This window comes from Nelumbo lutea, chromosome 4 (genome assembly GCF_056320005.1).
Source record: "Nelumbo lutea isolate HS-2025 chromosome 4, American lotus-T2T, whole genome shotgun sequence".
Classification (NCBI taxonomy): Eukaryota; Viridiplantae; Streptophyta; class Magnoliopsida; order Proteales; family Nelumbonaceae; genus Nelumbo; species Nelumbo lutea.
Genome location: NC_142687.1, coordinates 17,520,224 through 17,542,207, shown reverse-complemented (window position 1 = coordinate 17,542,207; position 21,984 = coordinate 17,520,224). Strand labels below are relative to the sequence as shown.

General features: G+C 34.8%; 1 protein-coding gene across 1 annotated transcript; it reads right to left on the bottom strand.

Moving 5' to 3' along the window:
- Window positions 1-7,866: 7,866 nt before the first annotated feature.
- Window positions 7,867-12,677, bottom strand: LOC148854254 (amino acid transporter AVT1I-like). The gene is made up of 3 exons (XM_088982769.1): window positions 12,352-12,677; window positions 8,718-9,325; window positions 7,867-8,628 (listed from the first exon to the last, which is right to left on the bottom strand). The coding sequence occupies exons 1-3, from the start codon at window positions 12,557-12,559 to the stop codon at window positions 8,113-8,115; spliced, it is 1,332 nt and encodes a 443-aa protein (XP_088838895.1). The 5' UTR covers window positions 12,560-12,677; the 3' UTR covers window positions 7,867-8,112.
- Between the last annotated feature and the right edge of the window lie 9,307 nt (window positions 12,678-21,984).

Below are 21,984 nucleotides of genomic sequence, written 5' to 3'. Positions count from 1 at the left end.
CTTGCAGTTTGCACCCGGTAATGCCCTGGTCTGGGCTGGTTCGAGGGTTTATGGCTCGTGGGCCATGTTGCCCACAATCCACATATATATATATATATTTAATTTTTTTATACTATTTTATTTCAATTTCATTTATTATACTATTATATTATTTTATTATTTCATATATTTTAAATTGTATTATACCATTTATTTTTATCTTGTTAATTTATTGGCTCGTGGCCAGGGCATTGTTGTAATCTATTTCAATTTTATTTTTTTATTTCATATATAAATAATTGTATACGTGAAAATTCATATTGAATAAAATTTTAAGTTTTTTCAGTGTATTGCCTACGTTGTTAATTTGTTTTAAATTTTCATTATTATTTTTTCTTTTTCTTTTAAATCATGTTGGCTCGGGCCTTGGGCCAAGCACGACCCGCTACTGTGCAAACAGCCCGTGGCCCACATTACACGTAAAAGGGCATGGTCTCACAATTTCTATCTCAAAAATATCCCTTGCAACTCTCATATTATGAGTTTATGACTTTAGAAACAAAACCCTCCCTGCATACAAAACTTGTTAATCTATCGAAGCTTGAGAAAATCGTGCAACTGAGGTTGAGGTTAGTGCTGTTTTTTTGTTATTTTCATTTCCCCCTTTTTATTGCCAAATCTCCATACAAACCTGAAATGTTAGGTTGTCTCTCCACCAATTCACAAATGACTTTGGATTAGTAGCATATTGAAATCAATTCCAAGCCATTGTTGGATAATTTACAGCATAAAGTCATGTTCTTTTACTAGTGAAGTATGAGTTCTATGGAAACAAAACTTTTACTTGCATAAGTTTTCGGCAAATTACTTTGGAAAGTTTTACCCACTTGGAGAGGTGGTTAAGTTAGTTATTCATGGAGATGAGAAATAATTTTCCAAAGTGTATAGGATTAAAATATCAGTTACATAGAAAAAAAAAAAGAAAACTTAGGGATCTTTCAGGAAATTTACTTACTTACCCATCTAGAAAAAGAACATAAATAAATGTACTTACCTGATAACAAATTTTCAAGTAACATTTATCCGAATAAGTGCATTTTCTCAAGTTACTTATTACCAAGCAAACTGGGTCTTAAAGATTTAACTGGTGTCATTTACCAAAGTAGCATGAAAGTAACTAAGGGTGAGCATTATTCGGTTAAAACCAAAAATTTTGGTTTCGATTTTTTCGGATCGGTTTTTAGGTAATACGGTTCGATTAGTTCGATTCTTAGGAATTTTGATTTTTAAAGTTAGAAATTCGGTTAATTGAAAAAACCGAATTAACCGAAATTCATTATATAATATGTAATATAAAGGCCTCATTCGCTTTTTGGTAAGTTACTTATCCAAGTAAATGTAGTTATTTGGGTAAAATTTTCATGGGAAACACTTACCCGGATAAATGCATTACCCATGTTCTTTTATTTCTCATGTAAATAAGGCAATGACCATTTTAGCCATAAAAATCCATTATTAAAAGAGGCATTTTTGTCCCATTCAAGTGTTGGCAACATTCCCCCTAGATGAGAAAGTTATTTACCCACCTAGGAGATGGGTATCATTCTTAGGAAAAAGGTGTTTAGTTCATAGGAATATTTTCCCATTTTGCCTATTTTTACCCATTCTTGTCCATTTTAGAATTTCATCTTGGGTAAGAATGAAAAAAAAATGAGAATTGAACCAAACATGACCTAAGTGTAAGCAATCGATGGTGGAAATGATTTCTTTCTGGCATCCAAAGTTCATTCTTGTGGGGCACATTATCTGTTGGTTTGATTTCTTTCCTTTGTCTCTAGCTTGTGGAGGCTCAACTTCTTTTATTTTTTCTTCACAAACTCAAAAGAACTCTCTGCAGTGTGTATCTTAAAATCAACTACAATTGAAATGTGTAAGGATGGAATTTGCGTAAATAAATCAGCTAAGTGGTAATACATACCAATTCACTATAACCCATGCAACAAACCTTTTTTTTTCATGAAATTGTCAACTATCAAATTTTTTAATTTTTCATGTAAAGAAGAGTATTAGTTTTGAAATAACGGATGGTCTCATATTCTCAATGTTCATGGAAGGCCGAGTTCAAATCAGCCCCCCACAACATCCCACAGCATATCCCCGCTATGTATTGGGAACATCTCCCGATGATGACATCATTGTTTATGGTATTAACACAGAGATGTTTCCAATACACGGCGGGGATGTGTTGTGGGACGTTGTGGGGGACAATCTTGTGAGGGGCTGATTTGATCTCTCAAAGGCCATCTAAAACAAATTTCAAAAGAAACATTTCCCTATTGTCGTTTGAATGCAATAAAATAATATGGTTATCACTTATAATCTTTCCTTCCTTCCTTTCTTTCCTTTCCTTTTTTTTTTTCTTTTTCTTCTTCCTTTCTTTCTTTCTTTTCTTCTTTTCTTCTTCTTTCTTTCTTTATTAACCGGCAACCACAACCTCTTTCTCATAAAAATAAAAGTCTAAAACACCAATACCAACATTTATCCTAATAATGTAAACCGTCCAAACCATTCGACCTAGACGGTCAAACCAATGACCCAAAAACCGGTGGCCACAACAGTTCCATTTCTGGGTCAGTTTTTAAAGCCTTGGATAAGAAGATCTAGTAGAGGTAGGATTGGTTAGGAATGTAACGATGAGTTCCCATATGAAAAATAAGAAACAATCTCTATATTATGAGGGGCTGAGTGATGCCCATTTACGCGTCAATCATCAAGAGCCCACACACCCAAGAATAACAAAACCACACTGGATTTCTTGCCTACTACTTCTATCCATGATTTCTATCATAAAATGCAATCACACATCACCATCTTGAATTGGGAGATATGTGGCTGCAATTCGTGGCAGATAGGCTAGAGTGTGAGTAGAAAAGTGAGTAAGAATTCTGGGTTTCAATAAAGCAACATGACACCATGACCAATGTGCTGAAAAGTTTGATTGATTCAGTTATATTGGATGGAGACTTTGACCCACTAATTCAGTTGGTTTGTAAACTGATTCGCTCTAGTATAGGCATGGACTCGATTTCCACAGCCACGAACTTTGGGAGGGGGTAACATACTTTGATGCCGATCAAATTGGATAGAGGTGTGTTCATATTCGATCAAATTATAAATAGATCAAACTAGCTAGAATCAGCCTTCACAACATTGCACGAAAGTAGGATTTGCATTCCTCGTACTACAATAAGAAGTTTATCAAAGTTCATAGTTTGTCAAGATCAAAAGAGTGTTAGCTGTACACGAGATTATCCATCTGAGTTGTAATTGGATAATGATTATCTCAGTCCTCACTGAACCTCATCATTATCTCATTATCTCTTGTAACCCTCACTGAACCTCAACATTATTTCATTATCTCTTGTAATCATTGTGTATATATACACCAAATGAATACAATCAGATCATTAGTTTTTGATCCCCAAATCATCCTAGTTCTATCTTGGTATCCGAGCTAAAAGCCCCATGGCCTCACCCTCTTCCTCAACCCAAACCTTCTCCCTCTCATTAGCTATTTCTCCCTTAGAAAATCTATCCAACCTCATTTTGATAAAGCTCAACAAACACAACTTTTTGTTCTGGAAAGCTCAATGCAAGCCATTGCTCGATGGCTTTGGATTGATGGGATATCTCAATGGCTCCAATAGATGTCCTGAATGCACAACCACCATAGAAAAAGATGGCGTAAGGACTTCAGCCATGAATCCAGATTATGTTCAGTGGCAAACTCATGATAAGTTGCTGTTGATCTAGTTACTAGCAACTCTATCTAAGAGTGCTCTTGCTCAAGTAGTAGGTTGCAGATCTTGTCATGAAGCCTGGAGCAGTTTCCACCATGTGTATGCTTCTACCTCAAGGGCTCACATCATGCAATTAAAAAATGATTTGCATCATATATAGAAGGGGTCGAAGACAATCTCAGAATACCTACAGAAAATCAAAGTGCTCACAGATTTTCTTTCTGTTGTTGGACAAACACTATTTACTGATGATATCATTTTATACACTACTGGAGGACTAGGACCTAACTACGACTCCCTAGTAATATCCATCACTACTTGTGCTGATCCCATCTCCCTTGAAGAACTCCATGGCTTGCTCCTTCAACACGAATTGCAACTAGAATGACATTGCATTTCATCAAAATTCAACATGGCCGCTAATGTTGCCACACATCATCCCTCCAACAAACCTTCTTAAAATAACAACTCTCCAAACAAGGGACGTGGTGGTGCTCCATCCCGAGGAGGTAGAAGTGGCAGTCGTGGTCATGGTAACCATCCCTCTTCTCAGTCACAACCTAAGATCACTTGTTAGGTCTGTGGTTGCTTGGGCCATTCTGCTATCTCATGCTATTACCGATTTGATCTTACTTATTAAGTTTCTAATTCTCTGTTACAATCCAAAGCTTTGATTGCTTCAAATACACAAGATTCTTCTGACACTAACTGGTACTCCGACACTGGAGCCACAAACCATCTGACATCAAACCTCAACAATCTTTCTTTTCATTCTGAATATCAAGGCAATGATAAGGTTGCAGAAGGGGACAATACAGGTTTGCATATACAACATATTGGAAGTTCACTCTGACATTCCAATTCTCATACATTCAAATTGAATAGACTCTTACATGTGTTTGAGATTAAACATAATCTACTCTCTATTATGCAATTTTGTGAAGACAATGATGTCTCATTTGAATTTGATGCTTTTGGTTTTATCATGAAGGACAAACAGCTGGGGACACCTCTTCTCACTGGACCAATTAAAGATGGTCTTTATCACTTATCTACTACCACTAATAAAGCTCAAAATAAGGGACCAATGGCCTTGGTGGGAGTTCGAACGACTGCAAATGGTTGGAATCAGAGACTAGGACATCCACACGTCTATTTGGTGCATGATATACTTCAGCGTCATCAACTACCTATCACTACCAAACCCACATTTAGTTTCTGTTCTTCTTGTTCTAAAGGAAAATATCATCGTCTTCTTTATGTTCCTTCTACAAGTGTCATTTCTGAACCACTTCAGTTAATTTATTTAGATTTGTGGGGCTTTGCCCCTATTGATTCTACTAATGGTCACCATTATTATATCTCATTCATAGATGCATATAGTAGATATACATGGATCTACCCCTTATACCTAAAATCTGAGGCACTCCATATCTTCATTTTATTTCGCACAATGGTTGAAAAACAATTCGACAGACCCAGTAAAATGTTTCAATCTGATGAAGGGGGTGAATTTCTGAAATTCAAATCCTACCTCAAAACTTCAGGTATCATCCAGCGATTCAGTTGCCCTCACTCTCATGCCCAAAATGGTGTTGTGGAATGAAAACACAGACACATTGTTGGCATCGGGCTGACCCTTCTTGCTCAAGCAAACCTACCTTGTTCCTTTTGGTTGGAAGCCTTTACCACCACTGTCTCCCTGATCAATTGACTCCCATCACGAAATATCGGCCATGTGTCCCCACTTGAGCTCTTATTTGGTAAGTCCCCAGATTACTGTTTACTAAGAGTTTTTAGTTGTGATTGCTATCCAAATCTCAAGCCTTACAACGAAGAGAAATTCAATTTTTGATCAGAATTGTGCACCTTTATTGGCTATACAGATGATCATAAGGGCTACCACTGTCTTCATGTTCCCACTCGCTGCATTTACACTTCTAGAGATGTGTTGTTTCATGAAAATTCATTCTCCTATGCAAGATTGGCATCCTCTCCAAAGGTTGAACAACGACCATCACCATCATTATTGGGCCCTCCTCCAGTAGTCCGCCATGCCTTGGCACCTCACCATGATAGTAATGATGCTACTGATAATCGCTCCACTGATCTGTCTTCCTTGGTTTCTCCTCCATCTGGTGCTGAATTGCCATCTCCATCTCATACAGAATTTGGTTTTCCTTCTAGTCCATCATTTGCAACTCATGAGGTTACTGCAACATTCTCTCAGCCACCTCTTCATTACGAGTCCACTGCCACAACATCCCATGCCACGCAGACCAAATCCAAATCTGGTTTTTATCGCCCAAATTCGAAATATGATATGTTTTCTCATACGATGGACGATGATGAACCTACATCATATACATGGGCAACAAGAGATCCTCAATGGCATGGAGCTATGAATGCTGAATTTGATGTCTTCTGCAAAATAATACCTGGTCTTTGGTTCCTCTTCCATCTAACGAACAAGCTATTGGCTGTCGGGGTTTACAAGATCGAACACATGTCTAATGGGTCTATTGAGCGCTTCAAGGCATGCCTTGTTGCTAAAGGCTATCACCAACAGGAAGGCATTGGTTTTGAAGACACCTTTAGTCCAGTTGTTAAACCAATCACTGTGCACTTAATCCTTGCCATGGTTGTTTCTCTCTCTTGGACCACTCATCAATTGGATGTAAGTAATGCTTTCCTCCATGGTCTCCTTGACGAAGAAGTCTACATGGTCCAACCGCTGATTTTTGCTTATTCTTCATATCCAAATCATGTTTGTAAGCTCCATCGCTCTCTCTATGGCCTTCGCCAATCTCCAAGAGCCTGGTTTACAACATTGCGAGATTCTCTTCTTCCTTAGGGATTCACAGAATCGAAAGCTGATGCTTCGCTCTTCATATATCAATCTAATTCTGGTGTATGTGGACGACATCATCATTAATGGTTCCAATGCTTCAATGATCTAGTCCATTATTGATTGCCTCTCCAATGAATTTTCTTTACGTGATCTCGGCCCACTTTACTCCTTTCTTGGCATTCAATGTACATAGACATCTACTGATCTTCATCTTTCTTAATCTCAATATGCTTATGAGATTCTAAAGCGCACAAAGATGACCGAAGGCAAGCCATGTTCCACACCGATGGCCATTAGTACCAAGCTTGTTGCAGATCCTTCCTCACCCTTTAAGGATCCCTCTCTGTTTTGTAGCACTGTAGGTGCCCTTCAATATCTTACAGCGACACGACCTGATCTAGCGTACTCCATGAACAAAGTATTACAATTTATGTCTCAGCCGCCTGTATCTCATTGGGTCGCTGTTAAGCGCATCCTGCGCTACGTCAAACACACCCTTCATTTGGGTCTCACTATTACCAAGAGTTCATCCTTTCAATTACATGGTTTTAGTGACTCCGGCTGGGTTGGTTGCCCTGACGATCGGCATTCCCATGGCGGGTATTGCATCTACTATGGACCTAACTTGGTGTCTTGGGCATCCAAGAAGCAGCCAATGGTTTCCCGCTCTAGTATAGAGGCAGAATACTGCTCTCTTGCTCATCTTGCTACGGAACTAACTTGGCTTCAGATGTTACTTCAAGGATTGGACATGCCTCCCTCCTCTCCTCCCATCATGTGGTGTGACAATACCAGGGCTACATACCTTGCCTCTAACCCCGCTCACCATGCCCGCAGCAAATACATTGCATTAGATTATCATTTTGTACGAGACAAGGTTCAATAAAAGCAACTTCAAGTGCGTTTTTTGTCCACTATCGATCAGACAACAAATATTTTCACCAAACGTCTTCATGTTAATCGGTTCAGTTCTCTTCGTGACAAGCTCACTGGAGCTCCCCCAGTTTCGCTTGAGGGGGGTGTTAGCTGTATACGAGATTATCTGAGTTGTAATTGGATAATGATTATCTCAGTAATGAATTTGTTAATGGATTATGCCTAGACAATATATCTTTACCAAAATTTGTTAATGGGTAATGCCTAACAAAATTTGTTAATAAAAATTTTAAATGCCTAGACAATATATCTTTACCAAACTTGTTTAATTAATAACCAAAAAAAAAAAAAAAAAACAACTTTGAAGAATTAAGTGGTACATTGCATTGCTAATATATTATAGTCCAAAACAAGGAAAGATAAATTGCAGAATGCCAAACACCACCCGGATGGTAACATATAAACCAACGCCACTTCACAGTTCACATGGTCTAATATATTGATCATGACGTATCCTGCTTCTTGGCAATATCTTCATACTTGTTGGACAAATTGAATATGGAGGAGTGCATAGCAAGTATTGTCAAAACATCTCTACTAATAAATTTATAAATGCCCTATTATTTGTTTTAGAGATGTGTAAGTACCTACGACTACAACTAACAGACCAATTAGTATAATCCCCATTATAAAGACAAACTCATACCCCCATCTCCGATAATTGCCAGATATCTTTAGGTAACACAAGCATGGCAGTATAATTGAAGCTGTGACGCTTAGAAATGCTCCAACCAGGGCCATCAAATATCCGAAAAATGGAACCATTAAGGCCACAATTGCGGTGCTCATCAACAACATAGTCCTTACCAGGAGGTTAATGCATCTCCTCTTGTAAGCATATGGCAGAGAATTCTCCACAGCTTCCCTTATAGGAGTAATCACTAATGCATATTTTGTAATGGGATTGAGGAGAGTGGTATATATTGCTACCTTTGAGCTAAGCTTTTCGTTTGGTAGGTTCAGTGTGACTTGAGATGCTACATTTGATCCATACATGAGATACCCCAAAACAGCGATTGATGCATAACCAATCGTAGAGAGAATAAAGCAGAGCACCATCACCTGCAATAGGGAGAAGGAAGATAAAATTCAGAAATGATCAATGTTTTCGCTGCTCTGAAATCTTCTGGACCCAATTGGTTTTAGTTTACCTTAGAGAATTGATGCTTGTGTCTCATAGAAGTATACAAGGTAGGAAACATTGGATGTGCACAATAACAGAAAGCATATAAACTAACAGCAGTGGGGATTCCACTCAAATTTAGAAGCCTTCCCTTTTCATGAAATCCTACTCCATCAATTGCACCGACCCAGGCAACAGAGCCAATGACAATAGCTGATGCCAAGACCCCACTGGCAGAGATGTATGAAAGAGTGCTCAAGTCTTCTAACCACACTGAAGGCAAAATTATGAGGGCAACGATTATAACAAAACTTTGTCTTCCACCAATTCTTAATCCCGCAACTTGTAATAATATTTCTGGAAACATATTATGTAAGTTGTCTCCTTCTAGTATCAAGAATCCTGTTGCAACCAAATACAACTCCAAATACATGAAAATTGAGATCACCATTCTTCCCTGGTGACCAAATGCACGCTCGCCAATGTCCGAATAAGTTTTGATATGTGAATCTACACCCATGCATCTTTTAAGCAGCAACCCTGTGTAGAATGTTGCACTTGCAATAGCAAAAAGAAGTATCAAGCTCAACCACCCTCCCTCTGATAGTGCATATGGAATTGATAGTATCCCAAGTCCTAAGAAATCAATAACAAGGTGATCATTTTGTTTCTATTTATCCACTTTATTTATATCTTTGACAGATAAAAAGAAAAGAAAAAAAAAAAAAAAACTAATGCCTATTTGCCTAACCAGCAATTCTAGCAGGCCAACTCTATTTTAGACATTTTTGTTCTCTTGTTAGAAGATTCTAAATAAACAACATCTACTTGCGAATTGCGATGTCCAAAAAAGTTGAAGAAGAAAAAGGTATAATTACAAAAGTATCAAACTTTAATTATACAAGTTTTTCATATGCCCAAGTCTCGAATATCTCACTTTCAAAAAAGGAATCTGGGGTGGGGCAGATGAAAAAGTTAACAATACGACAGCCAACATTTCAGTTTAAAGTCTTACATGTTTACACGTGTGGAGCCACTGTTCAACAATTCGCGAGAAATCGGATTCAGTCGGTGCAAAGCCAAGCCCCTTCCAACAGCCATTATAGCTGTAAAATCTTATAAAAGAAAATAAAGCACAAAATTATAGAAATGTTCCTGATGTGGAATATGCCCTACACTGACACTGACTGAAGCTGATTTCAATTTGCGGAACCATTTTAAAATACTAGGATGTAATCTCGTGAATCCCGCAACAAACGAACAGTGCTCACTGTTCGTCTTTTCCTGCCTTTCCTTCGACCACCGCACTAAATTTCCCTCTTTTTTAAGGCAAATATCTTAAAACTTTAGTGAATTTGATTCATTTTACTCTTATTATTTACATATGCTTACTACTGTAATATCTTTTTACGTATCCCTACTTTAATACTTGGGAGAGTGACGAATTAACCTGTCTTAGGTGGTGTGAATCGATAAGTGAGAGAATTCAGAAATAAGAATCATCCCTCCATCACCTATTCCCCTAAAGCCTTCAATATGGCAGATATTATGTTCGAAGACCCCTTCCCCTTTCGGGTGTTCACGGACATGGAGTTCAAGCTACCATTGGAGAGGAGGTACAAGGAGCACAACATGGTGGTCCACGGGTGGACAGATTTGATCTATGACAAACCAAGTTGGACGAGCCTAAACATGGGCGTCTTCCTCATCGAACAAGCTCTTCCCGAAAAACATCCACTTTGATGGATTTGATGGACTCTTTTCCTCCGGATGAAAATCAGAATGGCTCCCTATTTTGCTTTTAGATCTATCTCCAGCTTCCCCTCCCCTTCTTAGCATCCTTCAGAAACGACTCCATCACCTTCACAGCATGTCGCCTTCTCAACCCCCGTATCTCTTTCTCCATTCCTACATACTTATCGGTTATGTCGTTCAAATATCTAACACCTAAATCACTCAAATTTCATCAATTAATTATAGACGGCATCCGATGACAAACAACAAATGGGCTGGCAAAGGGAATGCTAAATATTGGTTTTAGATACACATGTTGGAATAAAAACAACCACTGCAACAGCCTTTAGGTGAGCTTCAAAGGATGCGCACCTTTACATTTTTACTTCAAATTGGGGACGAACAAGTAAGGCAACGACAGGTACACCTGTTCGTAGGACCTGCCCAGCCAGACTTTTTATATAATATAAAATATATAATTATTTTTTATAATTTCTAAACCCAAGTCCCTAACTCGATTAACCCTTTCCCTCCTTCATCAATACTTCTCGGTCACTCTTAGACTCTCAATCTATCTATAGCTCAATGAACCAACTGCCGCCACCAACGAGCTAGCAATCTCTGACAAGTCAACGTTAAGCATAAGCCACCAATGACAGGTGGCAACCTTTTTTTTCACTTTATCTTGAGAACTCAGGCACCGGTGCCACCAACAAACTAACAATCTCCAACAAGTCAATGTCGAGCATAAGCTAGCAGTGGAAGGTTTCAGCGATCTCGTCGTTTTTATCATTCTCCGGCAATGAGGGACTAGGCTAGTAAGGGTAGCCAGCGACGGCAAGTCTATCTATCTATCTCTCACCCTCTCTCTCTCTCCTGTGTGTGTCTTCCACCCTCCTCTGAAACGCTGGATCTAAAAATTGGGTGGTGATTCTTACCTGACTTACAGAAGAAAAATAAAAGGGTAATATTGGGTTTTAAAAAAAATTATAAGTCACGTGGTGTCACGTATGTATGGATTTTGATGGAATACTAACCACAAAGTAGAGCTAGTCAATTGTTAGAAACAATAGAGATGATTTAAGGCAATAATTAAACAATAAGAATAGAATTTGTCAATTAACTAAATGATAGGAATAATTTAAAAAATTTACCCCTTGTTTTGGCAGAAAACTTTCTTCTGCCAAAACTCTCTCTTTCTTCTCCCTCACATTTTTCTTTTGGAGTTGGGGGTTTCAGGGCATGTTATAACCAACCGGTGACCCTATGTTCATGCCATAATAAGCGACCGTGGTGGCAGCAGATGTGCTGCCATTCTGTACTTACACACTCGAAGGTGCATTCCTTGGGATACTTTTTTTCTTTGATAAATGATTGATTCGCCACCAGATCCCAATATGGTTTGTCAAGAAAAGTTCCAACACATTTTCTAAAATTCTTTTAGGGTCAGTTTGAAAGGAATAATATATACAACATAATATAAATTAGAAGGTTTTGTAGTCTACATATTTGTATTGATATTCATTTTAAACTGAAGCTTAGACTCAGTTTGGAAGGAGTAGAAATACAAATTTATAGAATACAAAACCTTATATTTTGTATGTATTTGCAGTGCACATATTTGTATTTGTGCTCTCTCTAAACTGAGCCTTAGGAACTTTCCCTCACTTATTTCTCTCTCTTAATTTCCATCAAACCGAATACAGTACGAGGGAAAATATCAGCCAAAGCTCTTAATCTCGCACTTGCACACGAATTCCAGGTCTCATTTTGCCCTTCAACTAGATCCGAGGTATTTTCGGTCAAAGAGCTGTGTGATGCGACGAGATTAATGGTGATGATGGTGTGTGCCACAAATTCAGCACAAGATCGATGTACCAGAAAACAACTAATTCAAAGATGAAAACAGGAGAAGAAAGAAGAAGAACCTGACAAAGCGTTGAGACCATTGAGGCAAGTCTTGAAGTAGGAAGTGGTGTCTGTAGCTTTGTGGTGGTGGTGAGTGTACTTCTGCTCCGCATGATGAGCTTCATCACCCACATCGTGATCGTTCTGGAGTTGTTCTTTGTCGGGCAACAAGGGTATGGAAAGAGAAAACTCATGACCACCAGCAGGCTGAACTCCTCCCATCTTCATCAGGAACAGAGAACAGGAACAATATTGAGAATCGTCGATTTGAAAGCAAAACTATTTGGGGTGGTGGGTGGTGCTTTTTATTTTTATTAGTCAACCGTGGTAGAGCCATCGTCTTAGATCTACCTAAATAGACTTCTTAGTAAAAGAAGGAGAAAGGAGGCTGAGCGGAAAACCGTACTTTTATACTTTATTTAAAAGGGCTATAAAGACTGTTCGAACTCGACCCTTCTGAATACGGCAATGTTTTCTTTCACCCGAAAAAGGAAAAAAAAAAGGTAAGTTGTTTTACTGTTGCTGAAACCTCCCTGATCATTTGATAATTTCCACCATTAACTCTCCTAAAACTTTCTTACATGATTACAAATAGATTCTAAAAAGATGCATGAAAATGTTCAAAATAGAAATATAGTTTTTTTTTTTTTTCTTTTCCGTGGGGCTATACAACACGGGGCAATCCATCCCTTTCACTTAACCCTCCAACTCTAGTGGCAGCAGCCAGCAGGATTTGATCCTGGGTTTCTATTCCATGAACTCAGAGAACCTGCGAACTGAACCACCATTAGTTGGGTCTCATGTATTTATTGTTTATCAAAATATTTGTTTTCCAATTTTTTTTTTCATATCAATTATTGTCCCAACTCCCAAGTCCTTTTAATATCTTTTTTGAAATCGATTTACTTTTTTAAATTTTCTTTCATATCAATCCCCGAAAGGTAAAACTATAATTTTAAATTCTTTTTTTTTTTTTTGCTTTTTATAAAATTTGTATTATTTTTATTAAAATCAGCCCAAAAATAACTGCATGATTATTTTAGGACTCTTATTAGAAAATTTGAGCTGTGTCCAAAGATACAAGCCTACAAGGAAAGTGATTGCAATTAAACAATTAAACTTGAGGGGAGATTTTAGTAAGTCAGAAAATTCAGGGACCAAGTGGAAACCGGATTCAGTCAGTGCAAAGTCTGTTGGAATACCCATTATAGCCTTTCATTGGGAATATCTCGCATGAAATAAAGCACAGAAGTGTGGAGATATTTCTAATGCAATGCAGTAAAAACTGTTTGAACGTTGTACGAACAGGCCTTGCACTGACTGAAGACAATCTCAACCAAGTATATGGATCATTGGCTTGTTCCAGTTCATCACATTACGTGAATGAGTTCCGACATTTATGTAGACACGCCATATATCTAGATTATTTTTGAGTTCATCTTCAGTCAATGCAAAGCCCGTTCAAACAGGCTTTACAGCCTTGTATTAGGAACATCTCCTTATTTCTGTATTTTATTTCACAGGGACCAATGTAAGATTGCAAGAGGCTGCATGAACAGTGTGATCACAGACCTGTATTGGCTGAACCCAATCTCATTATTTTTTCTCACAAAATTAGTCCTTGCACAGTTGCACTCCCCTCATTGGCTTCACAAGTGTGCATCAGAAACATTTTCCTAGGCCCGTCTTTTATTTCTTTTTTTAAATAATTATTAACCTCCTTACATTATTTTATAATTTTCAATTGTTTATTGAGAGAGGAACGTCTACATTAATTATATACGGAAGGAGTACTGTAGCTACCTGATCCGAATACACAACCTCAACTTCTATAAATGCAAGTTAAGAAACTCAAAGGGGTAATCGATGGTTGAAATATGTAGGAAATTAAGGGGGTGTTTTGTAATGTGGATGAGAAATTGGGTGGTGTGGACCGGTCCATACCACACCCTGTATCAAAGACCAGTCCATGCCACACTTTTTGATTCCAAGTATCTCATATACAGTTTATGAAGCAATCTACACAAGCGATCATAAATGTCTAACTTTTATAATTTATACGATAAATAACTAAAAAACATTAATTTTGACAAAAATGGTAATAAAATAATTTAAAAATATTTTTTTATTGATAAAAATGTTTAAACAATAATATTTAAACAAATAAAATAAAAAATTATTGCAAGATAAGCATAGCATCAAAATATTGGTCAAATGGCTTCTTGAAATGGTGTATGGATAAACCACCAATATTACAATTAGTACTTAAGCAAAAATAATAGGATGTGTTGAGGACCACCACGCAATCAAGGGTCGTGAGCTGTCACAAGTATAAAGAAACATTTCAATGAAATGATGTTTCTATATTGTCTTAGAGTCTGGATAATGGGTGGTTTTCCCATCATAAACCAGCCACAACTATAGTAATTGGTGAAAATAATTATCTTTAGAGATGATGGGTCATTGTCTGATTGCCCAAATTTCTGCAATGCAGTTGTAAGTGTTTCTAATAGAAGAAGAGTAGATGCACAGATGGATATCTAAGAATACCTCTTGCCATAAAACCCAAGGGTACCAGAGCAGAGCAAGCACTATCAGTTTATTTAATTGGACATGGATGGTGATGTAGCTAACCTAAATCATCCATGAGATGTTTCAAAGAAATTTCATATAAAAGCATTTTTCTTTCCAGAACTTCTTAAACCAAGGCCATCTTTCAGATCAAATTAAGTCCTAACCACCCAAGGTTGCTTTTTCCTCCTCACCAAAAGCACTATCTAATAACTAGTGTGAGTCATTCTTTGTCAATGCCGAGCTTTTCGAATGCATCTTCAAACAATACGTCGGCAGAACTCCCTATGTCGATTAGGATCCACCGTAGTTCAAAGTTGGCCACTTTGGTTGTGATGACCAAGGCATCGTCGTGCGGTGTCTAGACCCCTCGGAGGTCGTTGTTAGTGAAGGCGATAGATGTGTCGTGCCTCCTCCCGTGACCTCGGTCGTCGATCTCGCACAGTCGAGCATGTCTTTTCCGTCCCGAGCTACTTTCCTCTCCAGAGGCGGTTCCTCCTGATATCACGTGGATTACGACGGCTAGGGGGCCTCGGGGCAGGGGTTTCCGAGCTTAGTCCGCTCTTCGTTCCTCTTGGGTAGACTTCTCCTTTCTGTCTATGAAACCGTTGAGATAATCGCGCCTAGTTCGATCTTCGATATGGTTGTGTAGGTCAAAATAGTTCTCCGTATTGTGGTCATGGTCCTTGTGGAACTCGCAATATTTCTCGGTTCCTCTTGTTACTTTGCGTCTTCATCTTCTCGGGCCACCTAACATAGTTGCGATCGTGGATTTGCATCAGAATTTTAAACTGCAGAATATTAAGTGGCGTGAAATTCTGATAGGTCGACAAAGGGGTGCGAGGTCTATGGTCGGTCCGACGATCTTGTCTCTTGTGATCTTTGTCCGACCTCTCAGACTTCCACTCGTCGTTCTCTCTCATTTTTCTGTCAAGCTTCTCATCCTCGTCTGTCAAACTTTTTTAAGTATTTAATATAATGTGCTTATCATGTATGCCAACCTGATAGAGACTGGTCATTTACTCGTACGATTGAAACGTCTTAATTAGCTTTTTTTTGCCTTAATGCAAGTTGCATGAAAAATATGTGTTTGTATCAAGTTGCTGATCGGAAAGGAACCACTAATAAAAGATGGATGGAGGAGGTGTTGAAGATACCTTTAGTTCTTAACGTATCAAATAAAGACAAGTACGTAGAATTAACTAGCAGGATAAAGTTTCAACCCTGTCCTCAAAAGCCCTATCGCATCATCCACTGCTATTCACCCAATGGGAAATTCGCCAAATCTCATCTCATTAATTGACCTAATTCTCGGTTCATTTACTATCGCATTTTTTTCATATTTCACTGGTTTATATATATTAAAATAAAGCGGTAAAAAAATCAATCCTTCTCCTAAAATTAATGAGATGTAATTTTCAAAAACCTAAATAATCTTTTCTTCTAAAATTAATCCTAAACTATCTCCCATATTTTTTATCTATATCATGTTTGGATTAAAAAATTTAAGAATTATTTAAATATTTTAACAAAATTATATAATAACTTTAAGTATTTATTAAAAACACAAAAAATAATTTGAACGAAATTATGCACTAACAATTTAAATTATATTTTTCCGGATTATCAGTTTAAATATTTTTCAAATATTTAATAATATGTAAAATAAATAAAATTCAAATGACAAAAAATTTAAATATTTTATAGACTATTTAAATATTTATCATAACTAGATTTTAAATAGTTAAAACAATAGAATTATGTAATAAATTTAAAAAATTTCTTCAAAGTAGAAAGATAATTATAACATAATATTCAAATTAATAATAATTCAATATTACAAAATTAAATGAAATCATGTAATAATAATATAAATTATGATTTTATGGATAATTAAATTCAATAAATAATTAATATTTAAATATTTAAATATTTTACATATTATTTATGTATTTAAATAACAAAATATTTAACATAACTAGATTTTAAAGAAATTATGTAATAAATTAAAAAAAATCTGAAATATAGAAAAATAATTGTAACATAATATTGAAATAACAAATTTCACTTATATCAAGTAATAATTCAAGAAAATAACTTTCAAAAAATAATATTTATTAATAAGAATTTTAAACTCTTAATCTGTATTTATTATATAATTATATATATTAAAATTAATATTTATTGTATTTTAGCAATTATTTATTATTTTCGTGATAGATGTATTTTCAAAGATTATGTATAAATTTATTTTGTTTTTTATTTAACAGAAAATTTCAATAATTCTTGGAGATTAAACTACTATTATTGATTTTTTTTTAATTTAATTTATTGTATTTATTGTATTTCTGTTATAACTTATTGATTAATTAATATTTATTAGAGATTAAACTGTTATTAGCAATTATACTATTTATTGACTAAGTTAATATATTTTTAGTACTTATTGTATTTTTGTAATTTTTGAAATTATTGTAATTTTCATTACCAATATATTTTCAATAATGGTGTATTTTCGCTATAAATTTTCAATAGTTATTGGAGATTAAACTATTGTTAATTATCGGAGATAAGACTATTAATTTATCTAAAATTATGGGTGTTCATGATTTGGTTCAGTCCGGCCATAAGCTGTTTGGCCAACCAAATTTACCTGGTCAAGTTGGGGAGTTGGTTAGATGAAAACAACTGACCTTTTGTGAAAATCGACCCACTCAAATTGTAACAGTTTGGGTCGGTTTTCACAAAAGGTCAATCGGTTCAAAAGATTTAGACTTAAAAATTATATTAAATTTTAAAAATTATAGTGCAATTATTAAATAAATAAATTAAAAACTAGATTTATGAAATAAAACATTTTAGATTAAGAAACATGGGAAATTTTTAGTTTTTAATATTAAAAATTAAATTTAGAATATAAAATATGAATATAAAATTTTGCAATATTAGTATAAATTATGATTTTATGGATAATTAAATTCAATAAATAAATAATATTTTAAAATTTATACATTTTACATATTATTTAAGTATTTAAATAACTAAATATTTTAAATAAAAAAATATTTAACATAACTAGATTTTAAATAGTTAAAATAAAGAAATTATGTAATATATTTTAAAAATTGAAAAGTAGAAAAATAATTATAACATACTTTTGAAATTAATAATAATTTAATATTTTTACATAATATTGTAAATAACTAAGTTCACGTATATCAAGTAATAATTCAAGAAAATAACTTTCAAAAAAATTAATATTTATTAATAACAATTTTAAACTCTTAATCTATATTTATTATATAATTATATATACTAAAATTAATATTTATTGTATTTCAGTAATTATTTATTTATTTTTTGATAGATGTATTTTCAATGATTATGTATAAATTTATTTTGTTTTGTTATTTAACATAAAACTTTCAATACTTATTGGAGATTAAACTACTTCTATTGAATTTTTTAAATTTAATTTATTGTACTTTTTGTATTTTTGTTATAACTTATTGATTAATTAATATTTATTAGAGATTAAACTATTATTTGATATTATACTATTTTTTGACTAAGTTAATATATCTTTAGTACTTAGTGTATTTTTGTAATTATTGTATTTTTTATTACCAATATATTTTCAATAATTGTGTATTTTCACTATAAATTTTCAATAATTATTGGAAATTAAACTATTGTTATTTATCAGAGATAAGACTATTAATTTAGCTAAAATTGTGAGTGATCATGAGTTGGTTCAGTCCGGCTATAGGTTATTTGGCCAACCAAATTGACCTAGTCAGGTTGGGGAGTTGGTCAACAAAAACCGACTGACCTTTGTGAAAATCGATCCACTCAACTTGTATCGATTTGGGTCAGTTTTCACAAAAGGTCAGTCAGTCAAAAGGTTTAAACTGAAAATTTAAATTTAATTTTAAAAATTTCAATGCAATTATTAAAAATATATTTAAAAACTAAATTTATGAAATAAAATATTTTAGACTAAGAAATATGGAAAATTTTTCACTTTTTCATATTAAAAAATATATTTAAAATATAAGATATTATTATATATCCATAGTTAGGTTGTTCAATTTTGGTCAGTTTACAAATGGCCAAAATGAATCTAATCCAACTTGGTTTATTTGGAAAATTTTTGAACCAAACTCGACCTAAAATACTAGAAAATTGACAAACTCAGGTCGAGTTGATCAGGTTGGCCGATTTCATAAGTTTGATGGATAAAACTAACTGAAATTAATTAATGTTATTTTTGTATTATAAAAAATTCATTAAAAGTAGTATATAAAATATGAATAATTATTAATTATTTAAAAAGTTGAAAAATATAAAATACTCTTATGTGTTTCTATTAGGGTCATTACTGGAACACGCCTTATAGTTTACTTAAACCTACCTTATAATTTTCATTTTACTAAAACATCCCATATATTTTACAACTCATTTACTTAATCAACCTTTCACTAAGGATTGTTTGTTTTGCCATTAAGCCCATGATTTTTTTATTCCAAAAATACTCTTTACACTTTTTTTATACAGAAAACAAAATTGGCCAAATATAGTCAATAGAGCGGTTGCCTATGTCTTATTAAGGGCAAGAATGATATTTTTATTTCTATTTTCTTTTGATTAAATTTATTTAAAGGAGCATTAGTGTTAACACTATCATTTTCCACTATCATCTAATGGAAGATTGATTAAATCCGTAGCAAATTATAAGTGGTGTTTTAGTAAAATGCTAATTATAGGGTATATTTTAGTAAATCCATGAAACTATAAGGGCATTTTAGTAAATGACCATTTCTATTATTTATCTTTCGTTTAATAAATCCCATGCACCACACGAGTCCCCACTAGTATATAACTAATACCAGCCTAATTTTGAAGTTGGTCAATCCATTAATTGACCAATTTATTTCCCTTGTTATGTATTAGATTAAGATTATGATATTCTAAGATAACCTCTATCAGGATTAGGATAAGACTAGGATAATCACTCTTCTTAGAGTCCTTGTCTATCCTACTTGTTATATTTCATTAATCCTGTATAATTATAATTGTAATCAAAATCTAACTCTAATCAATATAAATACATACCTCTATCAGTCGAAAGACACACTGAATCCTAGAGTTTCTCTTCTAGTTATTATCTTCTTTCTATATTTTATTGTGTTTTAATTTGGTCTCAAAGCCTATGGCCACCAATCCAGAAAGCAAGCAATGCGACTTCCAGTATGGGTAGTAGTGAAGTTATGTCGAGTGGAAGTTCTTCAGTTCCTTCAATTCAGAATGTTCTACATTATCTCCCAATTAAATTTATGAGTGATAATTACCTACTCTGGCGAGCAGAGTTTCTACCTATGCTCCGACATCATCATCTAATAGAGATGGTAGAATGTTAGAAGAAACTGCCACCTCAGGAGATTGAAAATCCAAATGGAACCGGAACCATTCCAAATCCAGAATTCGAATTATGGTGTTATCTTGATCAGCTTGTGTTGAGTTGTTTAATTTCATCACTCACTGAAGGTGTAATGGCACAAGTAGTCGGGCTCTAAACTTGGGGAACATTGGCAAAAAGCTATTCATCCTACTCTAGGTCGAGGATTCTACAATTAAGAAGACAACTTCAGAGTTTGAAAAGATGATTTCAGTCCATCTCTACCTACATTCAATGAGTGAAATCAATTGCAGATAGTCTCTTCACTGTCTTCGAACTGATAACCAAATCTGATCTCGTTCTTTTTATTCTCGTTGGTCTTGATAGTGAATATGAATCGTTGGTTAGTGCTCTTACAAATCGTCTTTGGTGTTGATAGTCTTGGTATCCAAGACATTATGGGATCATTACTTGACCATGAAAATTAGCTCGAGGAACAATCTCGTTCTCTAAATGATGGATCTGTTAATGCTAATTTTGTTGGTATAAATAAAAAAAAAAAGAAAATCTTCACAGCAAGGAAACCCAATCAATAGTTCCTACCTAGTTTTAATAGTGGCCACGGCAAAGATAGGGGTTGAGGACCCTTTCCATTCAATCATCATCAATTTTATCAAAATAATTTTAATTAGTGGCAGCAGTTTCCCAATGGAGGTCATGGCAATAAAAGTCCTAATATTGTTTGTCAAATTTGCAATAAAAATGGTCATGGTGCATTGCAATGTCGGAAATCCAGGTATGCATTTGTTTTCCAAAATGATAATTCATCTAATGATCCTTCAGCATTCTATGGAGATTTGTAGACTCCTTAGTACCAATTCGTTAATCCCCATAATGGGAGCTCGATGTTTGACCCAAGTTAGTATTCGGATTCAGGTGCTACTCACCATATGACTCCAAACATTGAAAATGATGTGTAATGTGCAAGGTTTGCGTATACTTCACATTGGGAATTCTTCTCTACAATTCAATCAATTTAGTTTCAGTTTAAATGATATTTTTCATGTTCCTACTATTTGCAAAAATTTGCTTTATGTTAGTCGTTTCACTAGAGATAATGATGTGTATTTTGAATTCCATAGTGATTGTTGTTTTGTGAAGGATTTTACAGGGAGAAATATTCTGTGAGGGGTCAATAGAGATGGTCTATACTGCTTCTCGTCTTCCACCACTATCTCCACAAGATTTGATTAGAGAGTGAACCACAGTTCAAGGCTGACATTTATGGTTAGGACATGCAGATGTTTGGGTCGTGCGATATGTTATTTCTCAATTTGGTCTTCTTTACAATTCAGATAGGTCATTGAGCTCAGTTTGTGAATCTTGTCAAATGGGTAAGAGTCATAGGTTATCTTTGCAATTTTCTTCTTTTCAGTCTAGGAGTCCTTTAGAATTGATATTTTTAGATGTATGGAGACTGGCCCTAATTAAATCAAATAGTGGACATTGCTATTATGTTTTATATTTTGATGATTATACAAAACTTTCGTGAATTTATCCTATGAGTCAAAAATCAGAAGTGTTTGATATTTTTCTAAAATTTATGCGGCATGTGGAAGTGTTATTCAATGCCAAAATTTGATCTTTTCAATCTGAATGGGGAGGAGAGTATCACAAATTGTCC